General features: G+C 41.1%; 1 protein-coding gene across 2 annotated transcripts; it reads right to left on the minus strand.

The window, feature by feature from the left end:
- Nucleotides 1-4,774: 4,774 nt before the first annotated feature.
- LOC147619262 (pyrophosphate--fructose 6-phosphate 1-phosphotransferase subunit alpha-like) lies at nucleotides 4,775-21,794 on the minus strand. Of its 2 annotated transcripts, none has more exons than XM_086772924.1 (20): nucleotides 21,611-21,794; nucleotides 21,396-21,496; nucleotides 20,487-20,641; nucleotides 18,381-18,493; nucleotides 18,095-18,169; nucleotides 15,384-15,497; nucleotides 15,233-15,300; nucleotides 15,011-15,094; nucleotides 13,764-13,817; nucleotides 13,594-13,674; nucleotides 8,922-9,015; nucleotides 7,205-7,278; nucleotides 6,994-7,104; nucleotides 6,861-6,905; nucleotides 6,480-6,536; nucleotides 6,266-6,370; nucleotides 5,952-6,068; nucleotides 5,749-5,852; nucleotides 5,466-5,631; nucleotides 4,775-5,376 (listed from the first exon to the last, which is right to left on the minus strand). In XM_086772924.1, exons 2-20 carry the CDS (start codon nucleotides 21,471-21,473, stop codon nucleotides 5,248-5,250), a joined length of 1,824 nt encoding a protein of 607 aa, XP_086629050.1. In that variant the 5' UTR covers nucleotides 21,474-21,496; nucleotides 21,611-21,794; the 3' UTR covers nucleotides 4,775-5,247. The 2 variants fall into 2 exon arrangements, with proteins under 2 accessions (XP_086629050.1, XP_086629051.1); XM_086772925.1 differs by having other exon boundaries at nucleotides 21,396-21,481; nucleotides 21,611-21,733.
- Nucleotides 21,795-22,414: the final 620 nt, after the last annotated feature.

Here is a 22,414-nt window from a genome sequence, read left to right on the forward strand (position 1 = left end):
TTAAATAAACAAAATTCAAAGGCAAAAGCTTGTAATAATCACTTACCAATTTCATTTATAAGGCTAGATAATATCTAGAGATGGTTTCACCAAAGTGATAGTGTGTAGAGAGACTAGGGTCATAACCCAAGGCATGCTCTTTGCTCCATCGTAGTTTAGATCAAATTTGGACCAACCTTAATATTACCCTTATCTTAAGTAGAAAAATTTGACCAGTCACAACAATATTTCCTCACTGCTTGATTAGATGTTTGCATTATGCTTAAATTTTAATTATTTTCCATAGAAACACCTTACCGCTTATACCATGTTACTTTTGCATACGTTACAAGATCTCTGACATTTCCAACGCCAACATGCATCCATTATTCAAGATCGATGCATCTACATGGACATATTCCGAGGAGACAGAATCATCGTTAGGAAGGGGGGGGTATGTTAACCCTTGGTCGGAGACCTCTATGGCGTTGATGTAAACCAACCACTGTATTATTTTCACTTCATTTAGGCCACAAGCATCGGAATGGCCGGAATTCACTGAAAAACCATGTATTGTATATTTTATGTGTGTAATCGTTGCTTGTCTATTAAAGGTGCATCATAGGATCCTAGATTGAGAGTGCTAGCTTTAGAATAGTTGTTTATACTAGCTAGACTGGCCAAATGAGCTCAAGGACCAGACTTTTAACTTTGGCCATCCAAGAGCGTGAACCCTAGAGGTCACCTACAAAACCTAAAATGTAACTCTCACCACTCATTCTTTTATGCTAATTTAATAGAGTGCTCTTCTTCTCTATCTCTCATCTTATGCTATTGCCTGCGTGCTTGTTTGAGCTGTTATGTATGCTTGCTTGTTTGCATGTAAGAGAGTGATTGTTAGAGATTAAGTGGTGAGAGAAGGGTCGAGCTTCCTTTGGAGTGTGGTGGCGGTGGCAGCACAGAGTGGAGCTTTGGAGTGCGGCTGCACAACGGCAACATTGTCTCCTACAAGAATCCCAGGCAACAATCTTTCACGAGGTGAGTGACACACCTTGAGTGTGCATTTGTGTGCTAGACCATAATAATTTGGTTTCTCGATTGAGTTGTTTTTGTTCTTGAATGTGTTTGGGCAAATCCCCACAACATTGAATTGTTCCATGCGTTCTTTCTATGGCGCAAGGGCTTCCCAGCTTCATCACTACCTTTGTCCATCTTATTTGCCAAGTCTAATGCCAATCTTTATTATTAGTTTTTATTTCATGTTCTATAATATAACCATTATATAAAGACATCATTGTAACATTTTAGAAACCAACTTACCTCTTTTTGTATTCTTTCTATTTCTCATATAGTAATTGGCATGCTCTTTTAGATTTCTTTTTAACACCCCTACTCAACAATTTACTTTCCAAAGAGTAACTATGATACTTAAACAATATTCTTATTGCCATCACTTGTAAATTAGATCAACAAGTCCTAGATTAAGAGAAGACAATTCTTTTTACTCATGCACACCAAGATCTCTATACTAATGAAGGAATGAAAGCTTTCTTTAATCTCCTATACTCTCACAAAACCCCTACTTATCTCATAGTACAAGAAAGGGAAACCATAGCTTGTGCTATGCCTAATATACACAAATAATTATTTCTCTCTTAATCCCAATTTGTAAATACAAAATAACCTTTTCCCTACTTAAAGAGAAATAAAACCCTTAACCATTCAAGTCCACAAATTCATCATTACAAAATAATATCTACAACATAGATTTCTCTACTCTTTTTGAGAGATTAGGAGAAGCTGGGGATTATCTCTTATCTTCTTGTAAATCATAAAAGAAATGCTTAAGCTAATTAAAAATTAAGAAAACTAATGCATTCTTTGTAATATAACATTTATAGCCAGTGGGTGTTTTGTTATATGTGAGTCTCAAATCAAGCACACCCTATGAGGTAGGGATGCTTAGATCAAGAGTAGTAGGTGATTTAGCATCCATGTGTGGATATGCACATTTGTCCACATGACATTAGGTGTTAGCATTTGATATAGACATGAATTCTAAGGTTATTTTCCTTGTGCAAATGACCAATTACTAATAGGATAGATTTAGATAGGGCCACGCGGCATGCCCTTGACATTATTGCTTAAATCATGGGAGAGCTCTTTTGTGAGCCTACATATTGATGTATCTTCTTTGTGCTTTTTACTTGGAAACACCTTGTGTCGAGCCTCATCTATACTTGTTTCACTTGTGTTTATACATATTTTTATTTTATGTTTATTACTTCAAGCCTCATCTATCCTTGCTTCACTCGAAATTATGCATGCTTAGCTTTATTTATTGCTTTATGTTTATTATTAGCATTGTTAAGTATAATCTTATCTTGTGTTAGAGAGCTCTCGTCTATTTCATTAGCATTGTTAAGTATAATCTCATCTTTGTGTTAGAGAGCTCTCATCTACTTCATTAATAAATGGGTCACCTTTGTGAGATAGATTTTAATACTTAATACCAAATGGAGAAGCCTATGATTTTGTGCAGATACTTGCTTAAGGCTAGACAAAGTGGTCATAGACTATTTTTAAGTTATGGCCATCCAAGTTTCAACACTATCCATTTGTGTTGACATTAAGCAATACATAATAATTTGAATACTTGTGAGCTCTCTACCCTCTTCTCCTTACTATCTTGTTGTGTTCTTTTGAGTACTTGCATAGCTAGATGGATCTATGTTTGGGTAGGAATGGTTGTAAGATCTCTCTCATGATATTCCCCCTCTTTCCACCGCTTGTGAGATTGATCCATAGTGTAGGAATCTTCTCCTTGCATCCATCTAGGTGGTTCAAGTTCTTCCTCCATACCCATGGCTATGGAGCTCTCCAATGTGACAACGGAGGATCCAAACGACCCATGGTAATAAACACCCATGCTCAAATGTGCTTTGAAAGTATATCTCATTTATTTGTATTAGTAATATTCCTTGTTTTTACAACAAACATTGTATGCACAAGATGGTCCTTTTTTTTAATGAATACTAGTCACACTAGTGCTCTAGAGCACACAAAGAATGGAGCAATTCCACGACCTCGCAAAAATTGTAAAATTCAAGAACACAAGACATGGTGGAGAAACAAGGAAAAGAAACGGTCTCCATGAGATGTTCAATTGGTTTTTCCTCGTGTTTAGATGGGGGGAACACATGGAATGGTTTTGGCCACCCAAAACCATGGCTGTTTTCCCTTGAAACCTATACTAAGGACAGCCCACAGTATGATCGTCCCCTTTTCTAAGCTTTGGGCCTTTTTTTATAGTATTTACTCAAATTTACAAGGTAACTCCCACTAATAGAATGATATGCAACATCCAAATAGCTATAAAAATAAAATAGAATAGGTCACTAGTAATGGTCACTATGGAACTTATTGTTCATCAGCTTTCATACATGCTTTAGTATTAGCATATGTGGTGTTTTGAGAATTGAGAAATGCCAAGTCTGTTTGTGTATTCCATGTTATAACTTAGTTGCCTCCATGTATCTCTGGTGATTTTTATCTATTGGTGGCAATATGTGCTCCATGGCCTACTGTGCTGTGTTAAGACATTTTTTATATGTATAGGATTAACGTTTGTAATAATTCCTTGCACAACGTGATAAGTTGGAAGCAATTGCTCGTACAGCCAATTCGTTCTTGATCATGAATTTCACAATTCTTGTGTCATGCAGACTTGTCATACAAGTGAAGATGGTTAGTTGGTCAGTTGGGTCTAGCATGCTCATAGTGAAAGGATCAGGTCACACACTCAAATGTAGAAGAAGATGGACTACTTTGAAAGAGGGAGCACTCATCACATTACAGGAATGGGCATTAGCTACTACTGAGTACAAGGAGGAGGAATCATCTTTATAGCATATAGCTAAGCCAAGACAATCCATATGATGGCATTGAAGTGTGCAGAATGAGACTTTAACCTGAGATCTTTTGTTTGGGAGCCCAATACAATACAACTTACAAACATCATGATATTCACCCGGATGCAATATAGACTGTCAATCCCTCAATGGATAATTAACAGTCTCACAAGGAAGGAAGGAAGGAAGAGGGGGGTTTGTGTGTGCGCGCGCGCAAATGCGCGCCAATGGATATTTAACAGTCTCACAAGGAAGGAAGGTGGGCATGCGTGTGCGTGTGCATGTGCGTGTGCGTGTGCCTGTGCGTGTGCGTGTGCGTGTGCGTGTGCGTGTGCGTGTGCGTGTGCGTGTGCGTGTGCGTGTGCGTGTGAACAATATTCCACTTACAATGGCTTGTTTCAATAAGGCAAGATTGGTGTCGGTTCAGAACATGGGTTCTCATTGGTCGCAACTCTGGTGCTTATAGATTATAAGACTGCAAAATATGGGAAATCACTGCAATTCTTGTATGCCATTTTCGTTCATTTGAGGGCCATTCGTATTACAGAATTGCAATCATCAATAATGCTATAACAATCAAGCCTCACAAGAAGAAACCGGAAATGAATCTCTATGGGCTTGATGGCTGGGTTATCTCACTCACCAAGGGCATAGTAATAATCATTTGATAGTCGATTGCCTAAAGAAATCGGATGTGTATTTACAGATGCCACTCCATGATTAGCTCCGTTTTTTGCAGATGATAACTAGTCTTTGGGTCTTGGTAGTAACAAAGATCTTTTAAATTAATGGGTATGAAATTGTTAACCGATTTATTGTATACACAAAGGTCCCCTCTCTTTCTAGAAATGCACACACTGCCATTCAACATACTCAATAAGTTATTGAGTCAATATTTTGAATTGTATTCACATTTATGAGTGAAAGTTGGGCAAATCCACTAGAAAGCTCATTACTTGCCAACACCATCGCTGGTCACTAGCAATCACACACGCCAATTTGCTAGCCACTTGTCTCTTTGCTTTGTTCGAAATCCCAAATCCTAAATCTTATTATGAGAGGTTCCCTAATCTCATTTCCAACAAAACTCGGAGTTGCCTTTTATTTCCTCATGGCTATGTTCCAATGAGCATATGGGAAAACCCACTAACAGGGCTACCAATTGTTTCCAGGGGAAGGAGTCACAGCCACTCATTAGTGTGTGCAGCTGTGAATGAAACATTTTTATTTGTCACCCTGTGCATACTGCAATTGTATTTAAAATGAAGCCATGTAACCAAGGCTAACTGCTTAGCAAAGCAGGAATAATACTGGGCTTACAAATATATGCATTGTGCACACTGGAAGGGGGTTTCTTCTAGAAATGTGCGGTTCTTCGATATGCTGGTGTAGACATGACTGAAAGAACCTCTAGAACAGAACCCATTGAGCTCAATGCAGCCTTCAAAACTTCTTCAGGACATCCAGGCTGAACCATCGTCTTAACCTGTACATTCAAGCAACCGTGATGGTTTTAGGTCATAGTTCCAAAAGATCAAAAAACTAAAACCTAAACATGTTCAAGCATTTCATCACCTTCTCCAAGTAAGCCCATAACTCTTGGATCCGACCAATGTAGTCCTGATCTTGAAGTGACAAGGTCACAGTTCTCAGATTCCCACCAGGGCCGCTGAACTGGATAGGGCCAGGGTTCCTATAGAGATCCTCCATGAGCCAAGAGCTTGCGTTCTGAGTCAATGTTCTGCAGATTTATGAGTTTCAAATGCTTTAGATTTTAAAAACAACAGTTCACTCCTTTTAGCTATCAAAGCACTACAATAATTTCTTCTTTAATCCAAGTAAAACTTCAGGTTCGTACTGGTAAGGCTTTCCATTGAGGTCCACTTTTGCAGGGTGAACAGCTGGCTTCCCAATCTGAGAGACTCCTGGACCCCTCAACCACCTCTTCACAGTCATCATGGCCTGGAAAATATATACATTTCTTAGGAGAGCAAAATCTCCATATGCTTTGAAGACAGCTCTTTTCAAGCTAAAATCAGCTACAAAAATATATAAGGGTACCGTTATGGGTGCAGCCCCACAACGCCACTGTGAAACATCATGCTTGAGGTTGGTAATGGTTGCCATGTAGCCATTCAAGCCTGCTCCTACAAGATGGTAGCATATCTGACCTAAGGCCTGCCAGTATGAGCCAAGAAAGTCACTTTCCAACTTCATACCTCAACCCACCCACCCATCCATCCCCTAATGTTTTTATGTTAGGCCTTTTTTTAACACAGCTCCACATGCAGCAGCAATGGGTAACATGTTAAGATCCATGTCACTTTCAACCATTCCCTGGCGAGAATACATAAAAGATCAAGTGAAATACTCACATAAGCATAGTCACAGTCAAAGTTGGAGGGCAGAGATCCCCTGGCCTGATACCCGAAAAAATGACAAATAGCATTGAATTTTTTCCCCGTGTATGTCCCAGCTTTCTGAAAATCCAAAATGGGAATCAAGTATGTTAACTAATACTCCAGTGGACAACGGGAAGGGAAGAAAACACAATGTCCACATAGAATCAAACTCAACCAGACGTAGTACCGTTCTTCTATTCATCTCTGTTTCGACTAACTGCGCAAACAGCTTCTCTGTCTCAATCTGCTCATCCAAAGAGAGGAAGATATGGGGCCATAATCAAAATATCCATTTTGTTTATCAAATACCGAGGGAGTATATACCAATGGAAAGTTTAGGTCATTTCAGAAACTTGCGAACTTAATAAGAACTCGAAGCATTGCAGCGCTAGCACTAAAAAGCCCACAAGGATGCACACGTGCACACCACACACACACACACACACACACACACACACACACACACACACGAAAATGGTAGTTGGATAGGCAATTGTAATCTCGCTGGTGCAACTTGGACAAAGAATTCAAAAGATCTGCTAGTCCACTAATTCAGCAGAGTCAGTACCTGTGACAGCTGAGCAGAATCATCGGATTCCTTTTCCAGCAGAAACTGGATCACAGCAAAACATAGTTGAACACATGGTGCGGAAATCCTAGCACTTGACTTGCAAGGCAAAAACAATTTGGATAAAGAATACCTGACTCCGGATAAATGGGGGCAAGAATTCAAATAATGCTGATGCCCATGGTGAAAGTTGAGAAGGAATCTCCTCAACACTAACCCCTTGCTTCATGTGGCCATGGATTTCCTGCACAATTGGTCTTGTTAATGAAGCAGTTCAAGCTTGCTCAGCTGCTAGCCTGCTAATCCAGCATTGCTTAAGCTGCTTTTGTCAGAGGATGCATTACCTCCAAAAGAGCATACACTTCAGGAATGCTTTCTATGAGGCCTTCAGGAAACAGAATCACACCATGGTATTTATCTGCAATGATCAATGAAGAAAATACTTAGTAAGATACTTTTCTTTGAGAGAGATAATTTAAGAATGCCTGGGAAAAAAGGGAAGGGAAGGGAGAGGTAATAGGGCTTTTTTCTCTTATAGACAATACAGCACATAAAAAATGAAATGCAAGTGCTGTGCGCATCTGAGCCTCTGTGCATATTGCAAGTGCTACCGTGGGCAATATCTTGAGAGCACATGCAGGAAGTGATGATGATGCTATTTACAGGCATGCAGCAACAAGAAGCATGAGAGTCCTCTCTTCATGACCACACTGTGTAGGTCAAGAATGTACAATACTACTTTGACATGAAATGGGTTAAACTTGACAAATCCAAATGCCCTCTAGCTTCCACTAATGGCAATGGCAAGCAAGGGGGGTTTTCCTACCTTGTACCTTATCCCAAAACAGAAGTCGGGTGAAAAAAGGAACCCACTTCGGGCAAGAACGCCAGTAGATCTCAGCCTTTAACAAAGACCTCCCACTTGCTAACAGCCAATGATGAATGCACTGAATATGTAACTGGAAGTACTAGACCAGACACTTGGATGCAGTCGATAACCCTCTTGAGCTCAATCAGTACTTTCCCTTTTGCGACTCGGCACTAAGCTGAATCTGTGGCTGCAATTGGGTCAATTCTTGCTGAATGCTCTCTTAGTTTTCCAGCCAGATTTCTTTGGAATCAAGTGGGGCTAAAACTCTAGCCTTCCCCTTATGCACCCAGGCTAAGCACCCTAACCATTCACCCTTTCCCGCCAATATGCCCTTTTCTGGCTGCCCATGCTCACCCACACTTCCGCCTAAGTTTGCCAGGAATTCAGCTGCGAATTCCAATGCCCTCTGTCCTCGTGTCTTTTGTTCGCCTTGACCATATCAACTAGCTCCATTAACAGAGGTTGTGTTTGCTCCCTATCTTTTCCTCTTTATGGAAGGTGAATGCTAGCACCTGTCACGGAGTGCATCATACACTATTGCCATAAAACTACTGCCTCACCTGTGCTATTTCCAGGTGCAGGTTTGTTCCTATCTAAATTTTCTTTGCACAAATCCAAGCACCTCTATTAGAATAGGAGAGAGTAGCCTGGTGAGCATCACCCTGTCCAGAGGGACCAGAACCAAGATATCACATAAGCTTGGGGCTCTGGATTATGCAAATCAATTGACACTATAGGAACACCCACATTCATGCCTTGCACTACCTCAAAAAAAAGATATATATGATTAAACAAAGATGGATTTTAAAGAACAGTCCATAAACAGTGAATTGAAAGTTTGAAGGAAATATTAGAACTTCTTACTTAAATAAAGCACTTTTTTTTTTTAATGGCATAGCCTTAGGTATAAGAAAGTGATGATGTTCATAAGGGGTTTCATAAAGAAGAAAATTCCCTCAACTTCTGCACGCATGCGTGCGCACCCCCCTGGCCTTCCCAAAAAAACAAACAAAAATTAAAACCATTTTCACTTACAAGAATGCATTCAATTACATGCCAATGGACACTGAAAAGGACTCAACCAGTACACACTCCCATAAACACAAATTTTGACCACATAAGCTTGGGAAGTTAATTTCAGCTCTAAGAACTGGAATGCTAGCTGAGAAAGCTTTGCATCAAGGAAATACCTTTCTCAGCTCTTGCTTGAACTGCATCACAGATTTGCTTCGTGACATCAAATAAAGTCATTTTCAACGTGGACACCTCCTCCCCCAGTATGACCTGCACAAACAGTATGATTCTAACTCAAACACATCCACATTAAACGACAGACCCACTACTTCCGTCATTTTAGGCAAAGCAAAGAAGAGGCTTTGAAGACAACCACACAAATTGCAAAACTATCATCATTTCTTACAAACAGATTAAATTCTGCAATACCTAGCCACGAACAAAACTAACTAAAAGATTTTGACCCCATTTACCAACTGAACCGCTTACAGGTTTAAAACACTAGTTCCTGAATTAGTGATGGGTTGTTGGGCTACATCTCTTCTTCTTTACTATTATAATGATATGCCATATACCTCCCTGATTCGTGATTCATTGTTTTTGTTCTTCCATGGCAAATAATCTATACTACCACCACCAAGTTTACATTACATGACCTTGTAGCACTCATACAAGAGACAGAAATGGTGAAGCTAAATTGGGGTGGCAGATGCCCACTCCAAGTACCAGAGTCTGAAAGTAACTAAGCAACAGAGACAATATGGGAAAGAGAAATCAACAGCAGTTTCACAATAAAAATTTGTGTGAAATGGGAGTGCCTCCACATAAGTATAGCATTGGGTCAAGAGCTAGGACTTTGAAAAAGATTCTAAATGGGACTTTTAATGACAAAGTCGACTTTCAACTAGTTTGTCCTACTAAATTGCTCTCATTTAGAGAAGACCCACTTCTCCCTCATCTTACTATTTAATCTTCTTCATTTAGAGAAGACCCACTCTAAATGTGATATTACTGGTGCATGCCAAGCAGACCCTTTAAAGCACTATTCAGCAGCCATGGAATTGCCAGATTCAGCACCAGAACTAAGCAGAGGTGTAGTCCCCTCCTTGAAGAGTTTTTTCTTTTGGCCTGATATGAGACTCGAGAGTGAAGGTTAAAATGGTAAAAGCTGAAACATACAACTACTTACCTCCATTTGTTTCTTGTGCTAAATCAGACTGGAGGCACAGAAAAAAGTTCTCTTCCAAGATGCAAGTACTGCTCTGGTAACAAGCAGGGCTAACTGTTGAAACCCAATGTTGATGTCACTTCTGTGGGTGGAACTATCTCAGTAATGGTTTTCTTATTGCTCTCCAAATGATTCCATCCATTGATTAAGGGTAAACACTTATGCCAAACTACCTAACAGGAGGAAGTTCCTCACAGAAACTCAAACATGCTCATTTACATCTAATGAAACTTGGCCATCTTGTCAATATCATTCAAATTCTTTGCCACTTTTATCTTGTTACAGTTTTGAATCCTCAAAAGTTGTGCACTATGACATGTTGGAGTACACGAGTTACAGCACACTTGCCCGCCGCTAGAGACAGTCAGCCACAAATGGAGGAGGAACATATATGCGCATGGGCAGGGAGCTGGCATCTAATCTGATCCCCAAGCCTGCCAGCTAACCCCCCTTTCTAAAGGAACAGGTTCGAGGAGTGAAGATGTAAGCCCAGCGGGGCGTGCCATACAGACTCAACCACGTGTCCAAGAGATAAAGATACAAAGAGAGAGGGGAGAGAAAGAAGGGAATAGGGATCTTGCACAGTACACCACACTCAGAGGGGAATAGGCCCCAGCCCCTTTCAGGAATTTATTCAAAACAATCCACGGACACGCTTGCCAAGATCAATACATTCAATGGATACAAAACAAACAAAAATGTCAAAGTAGAATCCAAGTCAATGTCGAGGCACAAGATCTTTGATGCCGAGCACACCACGGGAATGACCCACAAGAATCTCTCACCGGGCTACTACTAAATCCAATATCCAATATCCAATATCCAGATCCAAATCCAAGTCCAAGTCCAAGTCCAGATCCAAATACAAGTCCAAGTCCAAGTCCAAGTCCAAATCCAAGTCCAAGTCCTAGTCCAAATTCAAATCCAAGTTCAAGTCCAAGTCCAAGTCCAAGTCCAAGTCCTAATTCAGGTCCAAGTCCAAGTCCAAATCCAGATCCAAATCCAAGTCCAAGATCCCATGAGTAATCTCCACAACTCCTACAACCTTGTCGATGAAGAAAACCATGGAAAAGCTCTTTTTGGCAAGAAAACTGATATAAAGCCTGTTTTAATGGTTTTCGGACAATAAAAACCTCCAAAAAGTAGTTTTTAGGATTTTTGAAATTTTCAGTCTGTACAGCTCCGTACAGACTGATCCATACAGTCATATGGACATGTGATCGCGTGGCACAACAGAGCTGTACGGAGCTGTACGGATCCATACAGTCATATGGACATGTGATGGCGTGGCACAACAGTTGATGGAGGCACTCTAAATCAGCGGCCAACGATGAAAAACTCCATGATTTGGTTCATGATCAAGTAGATGATGATAGAGAAGATGATCTCCACTCTTCAACGAAGATGACAACGCGATGAAGAGGTTCTTCTTCAACTTAATGCTCAAGAGAGGCTCATGCTTCTTTTATACTTGGGGAAGCCTTGCTTTTTGCCAAAAAGTGATGCTTTTGCTTTGCTTTTGCCTTTTACTTTGCTTTTGGTCTTTTTAATAGTAAAATATTATATACCTAGATAATCCAGGAACATGACGAAATGCACCTTTTAGGAACGTGCATGTTATATACTCATGGTAGTCAACCCACAAGACTATATAACTATCAACTCCATTATGCATAGTATGGACTAGATACTACGACATCCCCACGAACGTCATCAATGCCCAATAGTGGGTGTAGAACTTTGTATCAAGATATGCTCACACACACACACACACACACACACACATAAGAGCATATATTCACACAAAGCCCTTCGTACTAAGTTTCTATCAAACCTCCGGAGATGTAGGGCAGACTCAGCCGTAATGAAGCCTAGCACTAAGGGAAGTAGCAAATAGAAAGAATTAGTTCAGCAAATAAGTAGTTGTTAGAGCAAATGCACCGCTAAAGATAGAAAGAATAAGCACAATATCAACTGGCCGCAACTCGGACAAAAACTTCACAATGTGAAATCTACATGTCCGCTAATACGGCTTAATTATATACCTAGATGAATCCAGGAACATGCCGAAATTCACCTTTTAGGAACATGCATGTTATATACTCATGGTAGTCAACCCACAAGACTATATAACTATCAACTCCATTATGCATAGTATGGACTAGATACTACAACATCCCCACTAACGTCATCAGTGCCCAATAGTAGGTGTAGAACTCTGTATCAAGATATGCTCACACACGGACTCCACACGCGCGTGCACGCACACACACACACACATAAGAGCATATATTCACACAGCCCTTCGTACTAAGTTTCTGTCAAACCTCCAGAGATCCAGGGCAGACTCAGCCGTAATGAAGCCTAGCACTAAGGGAAGTAACAAATAGAAAGAATCAATACATCAAATAAGTAGTTGATAGGGCAAATGCACCGCTAAAGATAGAAAGAATAAGCACAATATCAACTGGCCGCAACTCGGACGAAAACTTCACAATGTGAAATCTGCATGTCCGCTAATACGGCTTAATTATATACCTAGATGAATCCAGGAACATGCCGAAATTCACCTTTTAGGAACGTGCATGTTATATACTCATGGTAGTCAACCCACAAGACTATATAACTATCAACTCCATTATGCATAGTATGGACTAGATACTATGACATCCCCACTAGCGTCATCAGTGCCAAATAGTGGGTGTAGAACTCTGTTTCAAGATATGCTCTCACCACACACACACATAAGAGCATACACAAAGCCCTTCGTACTAAGTTTCTGTCAAACCTTCGGGGATGCAGGGCAGACTCAGCCGTAATGAAGCCTAGCACTAAGGGAAGTAGCAAATAGTAAAATATTACTCAACTTTAGTCAAAAGTTCTTGTTTTGCTTTCCTAGCTTCAGGGCCTTGCTTTTTGACCCTGGTGCTGCTTTTCGGAAAAGTGGCTTTTTGCTTTTTTGTTTAGCTCAGTCTCCTCTTGCCAGTGGTGCTCTTGACTCGCGGTCAACCTAGTTTGACTTTTTTCTTTTTCCTGCTTTTTGACCAAGACTAGTGCTTTTTCTTGAGCAAACCTTATGGTCCTTGTCCCCGTTCCTTCTTCCACCTGTCTGGTGTCCAGGTAAGGGTTCTATCATGTGAAATAGAGCTAGGAGGGCCAAATAGTTACAAAAGAAGACTAGCTCCCAACCTATCCTTCATGTGCCTATCTCACACTAAGATTTCAAACATGTGGAATTTCTTCAGCAAGCGCTAGCCAAACAACCCACACAGCCCCCCCCCCCCCCCCCCCAACACACACCCACCCAAAAAAAAACAAAAAAACACATGAGACTTGCCTCTAACCAACATAAAGAATCTCTCGAAATACATTCCTCCATTTTAAATGGGATATGTCAAGGAGCACACTGAAACCAATTTGTTTTATAAGTGATGCATGGAAACGTCATGTGATGTTGACCTCTCTTCACTCACCCATGGACGCACTCTCACAATGTCATCTACTACTCAAAAAATTTCCTGCTTCTTCCAAACAAAAGCAAATGCAGGCTTAAACTTTAGCATTGGCAAAAGGATTACATTATTTGGATAATTACAAACCTAAAACTTGAGAATGCATACCATATTGGGATGAGATTGCAGTGCACACTCCAAGGAAACATGTGAAGCACGTCGACCCATGAGGCGAATAAAGTAATAATACTGCATGAAAAAAAAGGAAAAAGGCAAATGAAGTAATAATACTGCATGAGAAAGATATGCAGTTTAACACGCATTCCTGAATGTGTTACCTTCTCAGCAGATAAAGCATCAGTACAGATATTACTGATCAGTTGAGAGTTCACCTGCAAGCATTGTTCCGAACATATGCATCACTACATACACATTGCAACAAGTAAAACTATTATTGCTACACTCAGCCACAGACACAAGGAAGATTTAAATAACAACCTACTCAATTCCCACAAGATTTGTAAGCTAATAAGATCGATCACCCATATTGCACCCATGCTGGGTCGCTCTAGCTGCTGCTCTAATCCTAGGTATTAGACAGGTAATAGTTCATCTATAAAGAGTCCTTGAACATCATCCCACATCTACTCAGGGCATACCAGCAGTTCAAACCTGTGATAGCCTTGATCAACTAATTGCATCAAGAAGGGAAGCCCTCGTGATCTTCGTCTGCCCTCTACTGTCTCCCCTATGAAAAAATAATTTCCGCAGATAAGTGATCAGCTGGAATGATGCACCAATGGGCAGCATAGGCAAGCTGCAAACTTAGCTGGGACAACATGTTGTAGGATAGACAGCTTACTCCAAACGATATGTGACAACTCACAACATCATGAGTCTTATCATCTACAATCTTAACAAAACCTTACTTCATATCATACATGTGTAGAAACCAGTCTTTATTTTGGTCATATACTTGTTGACACTTGTACTAACCAACTACAGATCATTATGGCTAGTGTGAGAGCTCAAGCCAAAGAAAGTGCCATGTGAGTACAACAAACAGTCGCACACTTCTGAAGCATTGGCTGCCGATTAAAAGCATCCGTGTGCATCCATGAGCCACCATAGCTCATAGAAAAAATGTCCAAGGGGTCGGTAACATCATGGACTTCCCATTAAAATCAGCCTTGTGCACCCTCACATCACCATAACTCGAGCGGCTAGGAGTTGGTAGCATGATGGCACTTGTGAACTAGGCAATTCATATAGTCTCAAGTGCTCATTGATCATGTTGGTTCTTCAAGGTTATGACAACACAGTAGAGTAGTGCAACGTGATGCACACATGCAAGCCAAGTTTTCAAAGAATGTGCAGTTTTTGCTAGCAGCTAAATTGAGAAACTTGCAGCTTTCATATGTCAAGTATTGATGATTTGATATTAAGTTGAACGCCTCATACTAAATACATTGGCTCAGCACATTGTGACAACCCTGAAAATGAAATTAAACAAAAAAAATGTCCTTACTGGTTTTAAAGCAGCCAAATTTTGTTATGTGACTTCTTAAGCATGTTCCAAAAATACCTTGCAAACAGAGTCGAACCCAACATCAGCTTCCACAAACTGATTCTTCAGATCACCATTCAAAGTCACTGGAACTCCGATGACCTGCACATAACAAGTTCTCAAATCGTTTCACCAGGAAAGGCCTTGCACCATACCCAAACATAAATAGAAAAACTACTAAAAACTGAAGCAAAAATTATGAAAACTATAGGACACAAAACAATTTAAGGTTTTTACAACCTTAGTATTGCAAGATGTGGCAGCAAACGTCTCGGCCAACTGAGCTGCATCCGTATTTGTGGTGCATCCTGAAAATGACAAAGAAAATTATGACCCTTTCCTTCAATTATAGACATTTATATTAAATGGCAGCTCACATCAAAGTGCATACCTCCAACTAGGACAAGCCCATCCAATTTCAGGGCTTCACATGCTGATCTAGCATCATTTACTTGTTGCACTGACCTTATCTGATCCTTTGTTCGCCCAAGCAAATCGTAGCCACCTGGAATACAAGATATCCTCATAAGAGAAATGAGGAAGCACCAACATGGCATCATTCAAAGCCTCTCAATGTAAAGAATTTTAGTTTCTAGCATTTAAATGAAATATCCACCTAGGTCTTATGGTGATAGTTTCTTGGTTAGCACAGAAGGGTATAATGAAAGACAATTCTTAGTCAAAGTTTAGTTAAGGCAGAAAAACATTTCACTGTTGTTCTACAACATGCTAACTGATGTGAATAATGAGGAGTCTCTACTTAAATGACATTGAGATATTACTGCTAGCAATCACTCCTGTACACCGCTGGTACTGCTGACAAAAACAGCTACTAACATAGCACATGTGCTCACTTGGAAATGGATATGGCTTGCGGCTGCTTGCCCAAACAAGACTTTTAGTCAGCTCAGACCCTTTACCTACAGATTGTTTCTAGTGAATGTATCCACCAATGCCATTTTCTTCTTTCATGGCCACTGTACAACATAATGCACAAACTCACAAACGATCCATTTCCATCAATGCAGTTTAAATAACATTTGAAAAAAAAAACAAGTAGTAATCCTTATCCACAGCATATATAATCTACTCTGTAGGACACCCTTCATCTTGACAAATACATTAAAAAACTTGGCAACTAAACAGAACAAAGCTGCCTTGGCATTCTACTTTCATTACAAAAAAAAAACCCTCACACTATGCATTTATCACAGCAAATAATAGTATACACTCATGCCAGACATACTCAAGTAAATGCACTTAAATATGAAATAACACAAAGAAGAAAAAAGATCTTGAATTGATAAACATAAAATCAAGTGAATGTGTGCCCATGCAAGCTGAACAAAATCAGAAGTGCATTCTTGATTCATAACTTTAAGCAAATCCACTGAAAACCTTAAAACTATAGCTCCATCATGCAGTGTAGACTATACGCAGGGCATCCCCACTCACATCATCTGCACCCAAGAGTTGGTGCAGGTTTTTTGAATAAAAATACATCCATGTTAGTGCACAAGTCTCCACAAATAAACCACCATGTTGAGTTTCTACAACTTCTCCTTTAGGTGAAGAGCTGAGTCACTCAGAGTGAAGGCTAGCACTACAGAACAACAACAACCAAAAGTAGCCATTTTTTATTCAGCTTGAACAACAATAAGAAGTCACAAAGTCATGATTTCAGCTTGCTCATGTCACGTGCATCCCGCACTTGGATGCCACGTGGACATATCTGAACAAGAAGGTGCAGGACCTGGAGTGGAAAATTGGTCCCATGTGAGCCCAGTCTCCAGGACGAGTCAGCCAGGGTTCTACTCCATGCATCCGAGGTCATGTGTGCATTGTCCTGCACATGCGTCCAAGGTCAGGCGGGCATTGTCCTGCACATGAAACAGTGCCAGTCTGAGCTGTGAGTCTCCCTCTGGAATGATGTCAGTTGCTCTGTGTGTTTGGTCTGCGACCAAATGTCAGACGATTGTGTAGATGTAGGTTTGCATTAAGTATGGGCATGGGGAAGGCTATGAGCCAACCCAAGGGGGCCAGAAAGGCCCCAAGCCTTGCCCACCAGCCCTAGTATGGTCTGGGCACGCTGTCGGCCAGCCCAAGGGGCCTGGCCAGGCAGCCGACATGGCCTTTGGGCCAGCCCAGCCAGGCGGCCAGGCCAAAGGGTTGCCCAGAAGCCTGCGGAGGCCTGGACAGCAGCCCACAAGGCAGCCAGGCCAAATCAAAGGGCCAGCCTTTTTAGGTGTGAAAAGATAACTTTATTAGCATAAAATTGTAGCAAGTCATGGAGAGAAAAAGCAACCAGCCGACCAGGTCTAGGAAGGGGTATATAAACCCAAGGCATAAATTCAGTCAATCTGTCTCATAATTCACAAGGTGCTGCAGCTACTCAAGGGCAGCCAAGGGAGGAGCTAACACAAGGGTGAATGATTGAAGGTCAAGGGAAGAGATCTATCTCAGCCAAGAAGGTTTAGGTTCAATCTTTTATTTCAGATTTTGCATCATTCTAAAAAAGCAAATACACCATTCGTGGTGGGGGCCCTATAGAGGGTATTCTGGACCCAATACTGCGTCCTCTTCTGCCTATCTCTCTCTCTCTCTCTCTATTTTCTGCACATCTATTTTCAGTTTTGAGCGTTATTTTCATCGTAAAACGTGTGTTGATTTCTGAGCATTGAAGTTACCGATCTCCCCCAAAGCTTCCGCATGTTACAGTCAACACCTGAAAACACACACACACAAAAGGGCGGCAGGTAGGGAAAATGCATTACAAGAGATGGAACTCTCATAAACGAGCTGGCTGCAACTTGACGAAGATGCCAAAAGAAATCTCTGCATGCCCACTAATATGGCAGACAGATACAACCTGGTCATAGGGACACCATGCACACCTTAAAACAAGTATTGCCTTATGTTGGTTGGAAGTCTATGGCATATGATTTCTAACTAGTTGTCAAGACTCTTATGTGTGCAAGAATTCACTTGTTGACATAATGATGGTATGATTAACCATTACAAATCATGAAACACATCAGTAAAACACATGATTCAATCATAACAACCCATAGAACAAGCTTTCTGGAACAAATCAGGATTTACCTTGATTGCGATAACATTCCAGAACAGCTTCTGAAATTTCAATAGTATGTTGTGCAAAAAGGCCTTCGGTACCACCTGAAGCAAATGAAACGCAAGCTCAAACAAAGCTGCAATTACACAAAAAATGGGCATAATAAACAGGCGCTGTGGATTCATAAATATTCAAACATCTTTTTTTAATAATCTACCGATACCATTGTCAGCTTAAACACTGCAGGCTTGACTTTTTCATGAAGTACAAATTAGCCCCTGTTAAAGGGTTCCTTGACAAGTTTGCATTACTAACCTACAAAGCCCAATAGCACACTATCTGGGTTGTGTGACCTCAGCGCATCATGTAAGCCTGAGATGATATTGTGACCACCAGGGGATTGCCGGCCACAAAACACCACCCCAACTCTATTGCCAAGCATGAACCATTAAACATTAAAATCTCTCTCTCTCTCTCTCTCTCTCTCTCTCTCTCTCTGAAACTGCCTCCTGTTGATTTACCACTTGCCTCTGCTGTGAGACAAAGCTTCACAGGAGGGCACATTGCTGGCTGAATTGGAGGAAGGTACAGGAGGGAAATGCAGCTCCCCACCAGGAAATGGATAAGATTCAGGAGGTTAACACCAAAACACAAGAAGATGTAATTGAGACCTCTAGATGGGTGGCAGGGTTGAAACTAAGCAAAAACTTTTGCAAAGCCAAAATGAGATTATGGCAAGCCAAACATGTTTAGAGTTCCTTACAAAGAGGATGATTGTGGGGGGCACACAAATATGTATTGGAGACAATATCGCTCACTTGTTCCCCCACAAGAAAAAATAAAAAAACCATACAGGGACAAGAACATTCCATGAGCGAAGTGCCGCATCAGGAGGTTCTGATGGTCCTTTGGCTTACCATTTTACATCTTTATGCTTTGGTCAGATTGACAAGGGTAAAACAGGTGGCTAAATTGGGTTATGGGATGTGTGACATCTAGTGGGAGCTGGTCAGGTATATCATAAAGCTGATGTGCATAGGCTTCCAAGACTGGGGTGTCAGTGGTGGGAGTAGATGGCTGCTTCGCGTGGTAAGAGCTCTCCAAGTGGCCTTGCTATCTGCACTCATGAAAAGCTGGTATAAATCCACCTCTCACTTGGGTCAAAACACTCTCATTTTTTGATAGTGGAAGGGATTCCCAAGCCCATTCCAGTAAAAGGTGGAGGGGTAGCATTTTGAAATGTTTCATACAGGTAGGCTATGGTACAAAAGTGTTTTAGGGCAACCATGGTTGAGGTGTTCTTTTATGGGCACCCAGGTGAAGGCCTGAATTCAATTAGTAACCGAAGGACTATTGGATTGGTAACCAAAGGACTATTGGATATGACCTTTCTGCTGGACTATTTGTGTTGCTTTTCCCCTCCACCACATGATTGACTGGCATTGTGACAAGGGAGGGACCCTCATTCAATGTAAGGGCGACTTCTCCACCATTAGACATGTTAAGGCCAAAGTTAGGGCATGCAAATTTCTGAGCATGGTTATGAGCCAGGAAAACAGGAAGAAACAGCAGTGAGCTATGGTTTGCATGTGGAGTTGAAGCCAAAGCATGATGTACGAACCTGAGGTAACATCACAAGTCCTGGGACCTTGGAGCATGAGACAAAAAGGAGGAACACATTTACCACTTGGGCAGCCGAAGTATCTAAGAGCAACAGGGTCTCTTACCTCGAATATAAGGCCACAACACTTGGGAGGAGGAGGTGTGTACCATCTATCCACAAAAAGGACTGCACTGACTCAGGCAGGTAGCATCCAGAATGTGCAGAAGTAGAATCCTCTTTAGAATGAAAGCCCAGCCAATCAAACTTGGCTAAACATAGCCAAAGCTAGTAGCCCAACACCCACATCATGCATTTTCCCTCCAACAAACTCCAGCCAGCAGTTCCTCTTCTGTTCTCAGTTGCGCAGACAGCTATCTAAAAGAAAACCTACAGCCTTGCCTGTGCTGCTCATCCCCAATCGTTTGCCTGTACTCAGCTGCAGCTCTGCTCCACTCGACAGTCCCCTTACATGCATGTAAGCCATACTCCAACACCCTCTCAGCCATTGAGAACGTGCTTTTTTCCCAAACCCCAAAACAGTACTATAGTCTGTTAGGTTAAAAAAATAACAGCCAAAAATGTTTGATCCTTGCCCTTCTCCATGCCAATCTCAATTAAAGCCCTGTATAGTACGGAAGCTAACCAGCAACCCATTATAGACCGACCTGTAAAATGGTAGCACTTTGATCATTTGAAGGCTTTAGGCAGAGACGAACTTCATAATAAAAAAGCATTTAACTCACAAGATAAAACACTCTCTTTTGCTCCAAACCTGCATTTCTGTAGCAAGTTCAAGAAAATTTTTCTGCAAAATCTACCTTAGCTTATCAGCTGGTAACCCAGTTTTCTCATCATGAAGAAGTTGCACAAGCGGCTGCCCATATGTGAGAGGGAAAGATCTACTGATTGCCAAGGCATCAGACGGGTCAGCAGCCCTGGTCGGATCTCCATGCACCAGGCGTACCCGTTCCTCCTGCAGGTTTTAAAAAAAATCCTCTTATGCTCTAGAAATGCCATGTTCAAAACATGTTATGCTCTAGAAATCCTCTTATGCTCTAGAAATGCCATGTTCAAAACATCAAAGAAAACATTGCACAGTCCCTGGTGTGAAATCCACAGAGTTAAGAATGCTTCAAAAATTTAATTGTTCCATGGATAATGCTTCAAAAGTTTAATTGTTCCATGAATACCATGGATAACGATCAAAACTCGGCATGAGGATCGGTCTCTCCATTCCACTTAACAACTATTGCTGCTACTAACCTCATGTTGGTAACACTATGCTGGTTTCACAATCTCTCTCTCTCTCTCTCTCTCTCTCTCTCTCTCTCTCTCTCTCTCTCTCTCTGTGTGTGTGTGTGTGTGTGTGTGTGTGTGTGTGTGAAAGAGCTCCTATTGAGGATTTTCGAAAGCCCAAACCAAAACCAAAACAAGAACCAAACACAAATGATTGATTACTGTACTTGATGTTTGGCATCCCAAATCTACTAGTGTTTTCTTTTGTTGACTATAGATTAAGCTCAAAACCGGCACGATCTTTTCTGCTATGTAATGGGTCTCATAGGCCATTTTGGCCTTGTGCAGAAATTAGTATAAATTCTCTCTCTCTCTCTCTCTCTCTCTCTCTCTCTCTCTCTCTCTCTCTCTCTCTCTCTCTCTCTCTCTCTCTCTCTCTTTATTGCGCTTAGCTTGCAAGAAGAAAGCTTAAACTCAAGAAACAGGAATACCTGCAAGGCGGGAGGCAGCTGCGGGACGTATTTGCTTCTGATTTTCTGCAGGCCAGAGAGTTCAGAGGAAACGCCCATTTCTTCAGCTAGAGGAACGAAATCTAAGAAGAAGGAAAAAAGGCTCAAAATTAAGCAGGCAGGCATGCGAGGAAGTCGAAAAAAAATGCAAATTCCAAGCAGGGAAAACAAGGAGGAGGGTGGAGCGAAACCCTAACTGGTTCAGAGCTTTTGGTCTGTGCTCTAAGCCAAAGGGATGCAGATAGAGAAACCCTACACAGTGGAGGAGAAACGAGGGGCTGTTGACGAGAACCGTGAAGGCGGAAAAGTAAATGCTTTTGATAGATCTCGTGGGGAAAATTTTGCTTGCTTTGGAGATATCATCATCATCATCATCATCGTTGGCTTCTTCAATTTTCTCATAAATAGCCTACAAAAGTTTGGTACTTTGCTCTTGAAAGATTTGAGATTGAGATGGTCCGAGGTAGCCTTGTAGGATAATATGTGTTGGATATTCCTCATTAAAGGAACATGCCCTTGCTTCTAGAAGTTCTAGCCTCTCCTGCCTTTTGGCCTAGGAAGTCACCAGTGGTTTACACATTGCGCAAGCCTTGATCTTTGACTGATGTCACGCCCATCTGTCTCCACTTTCACCCTCACAAACTCGAAAAATTTAAGGGTTCCCGTCATAAATTACAGAGACGTTGGTTGAAAAAACAATGCATTCTCGTCAAAATGAAGGGCGAGGGTACCCGACTAAAAAAGAAGCTTTGCTTTCAAATGCATGAGACCGAACCCTTGTTCACGAGCAACCTTATCAATAACTAGCTATGGTGCTTTTTTTCGATCGTGTGTCGCCGTTGCCCTTCAAACTTGACTGACCCTATACATAATTTTAAATGTCTCTTGAATTTGTTTCAAATATACATAGTATGTAGTCCAAAAAGCAGGTATATGATGATGATCATCAACTAGTCTCTTGATTTTTTTACAAATATCACATAGTATATAGTCCGAAAAGA

The sequence above is a fragment of the Cibotium barometz genome, chromosome 33 (assembly GCF_041138505.1).
Source record: "Cibotium barometz isolate CiBa-2024 chromosome 33, ASM4113850v1, whole genome shotgun sequence".
NCBI lineage: Eukaryota > Viridiplantae > Streptophyta > Polypodiopsida > Cyatheales > Cibotiaceae > Cibotium > Cibotium barometz.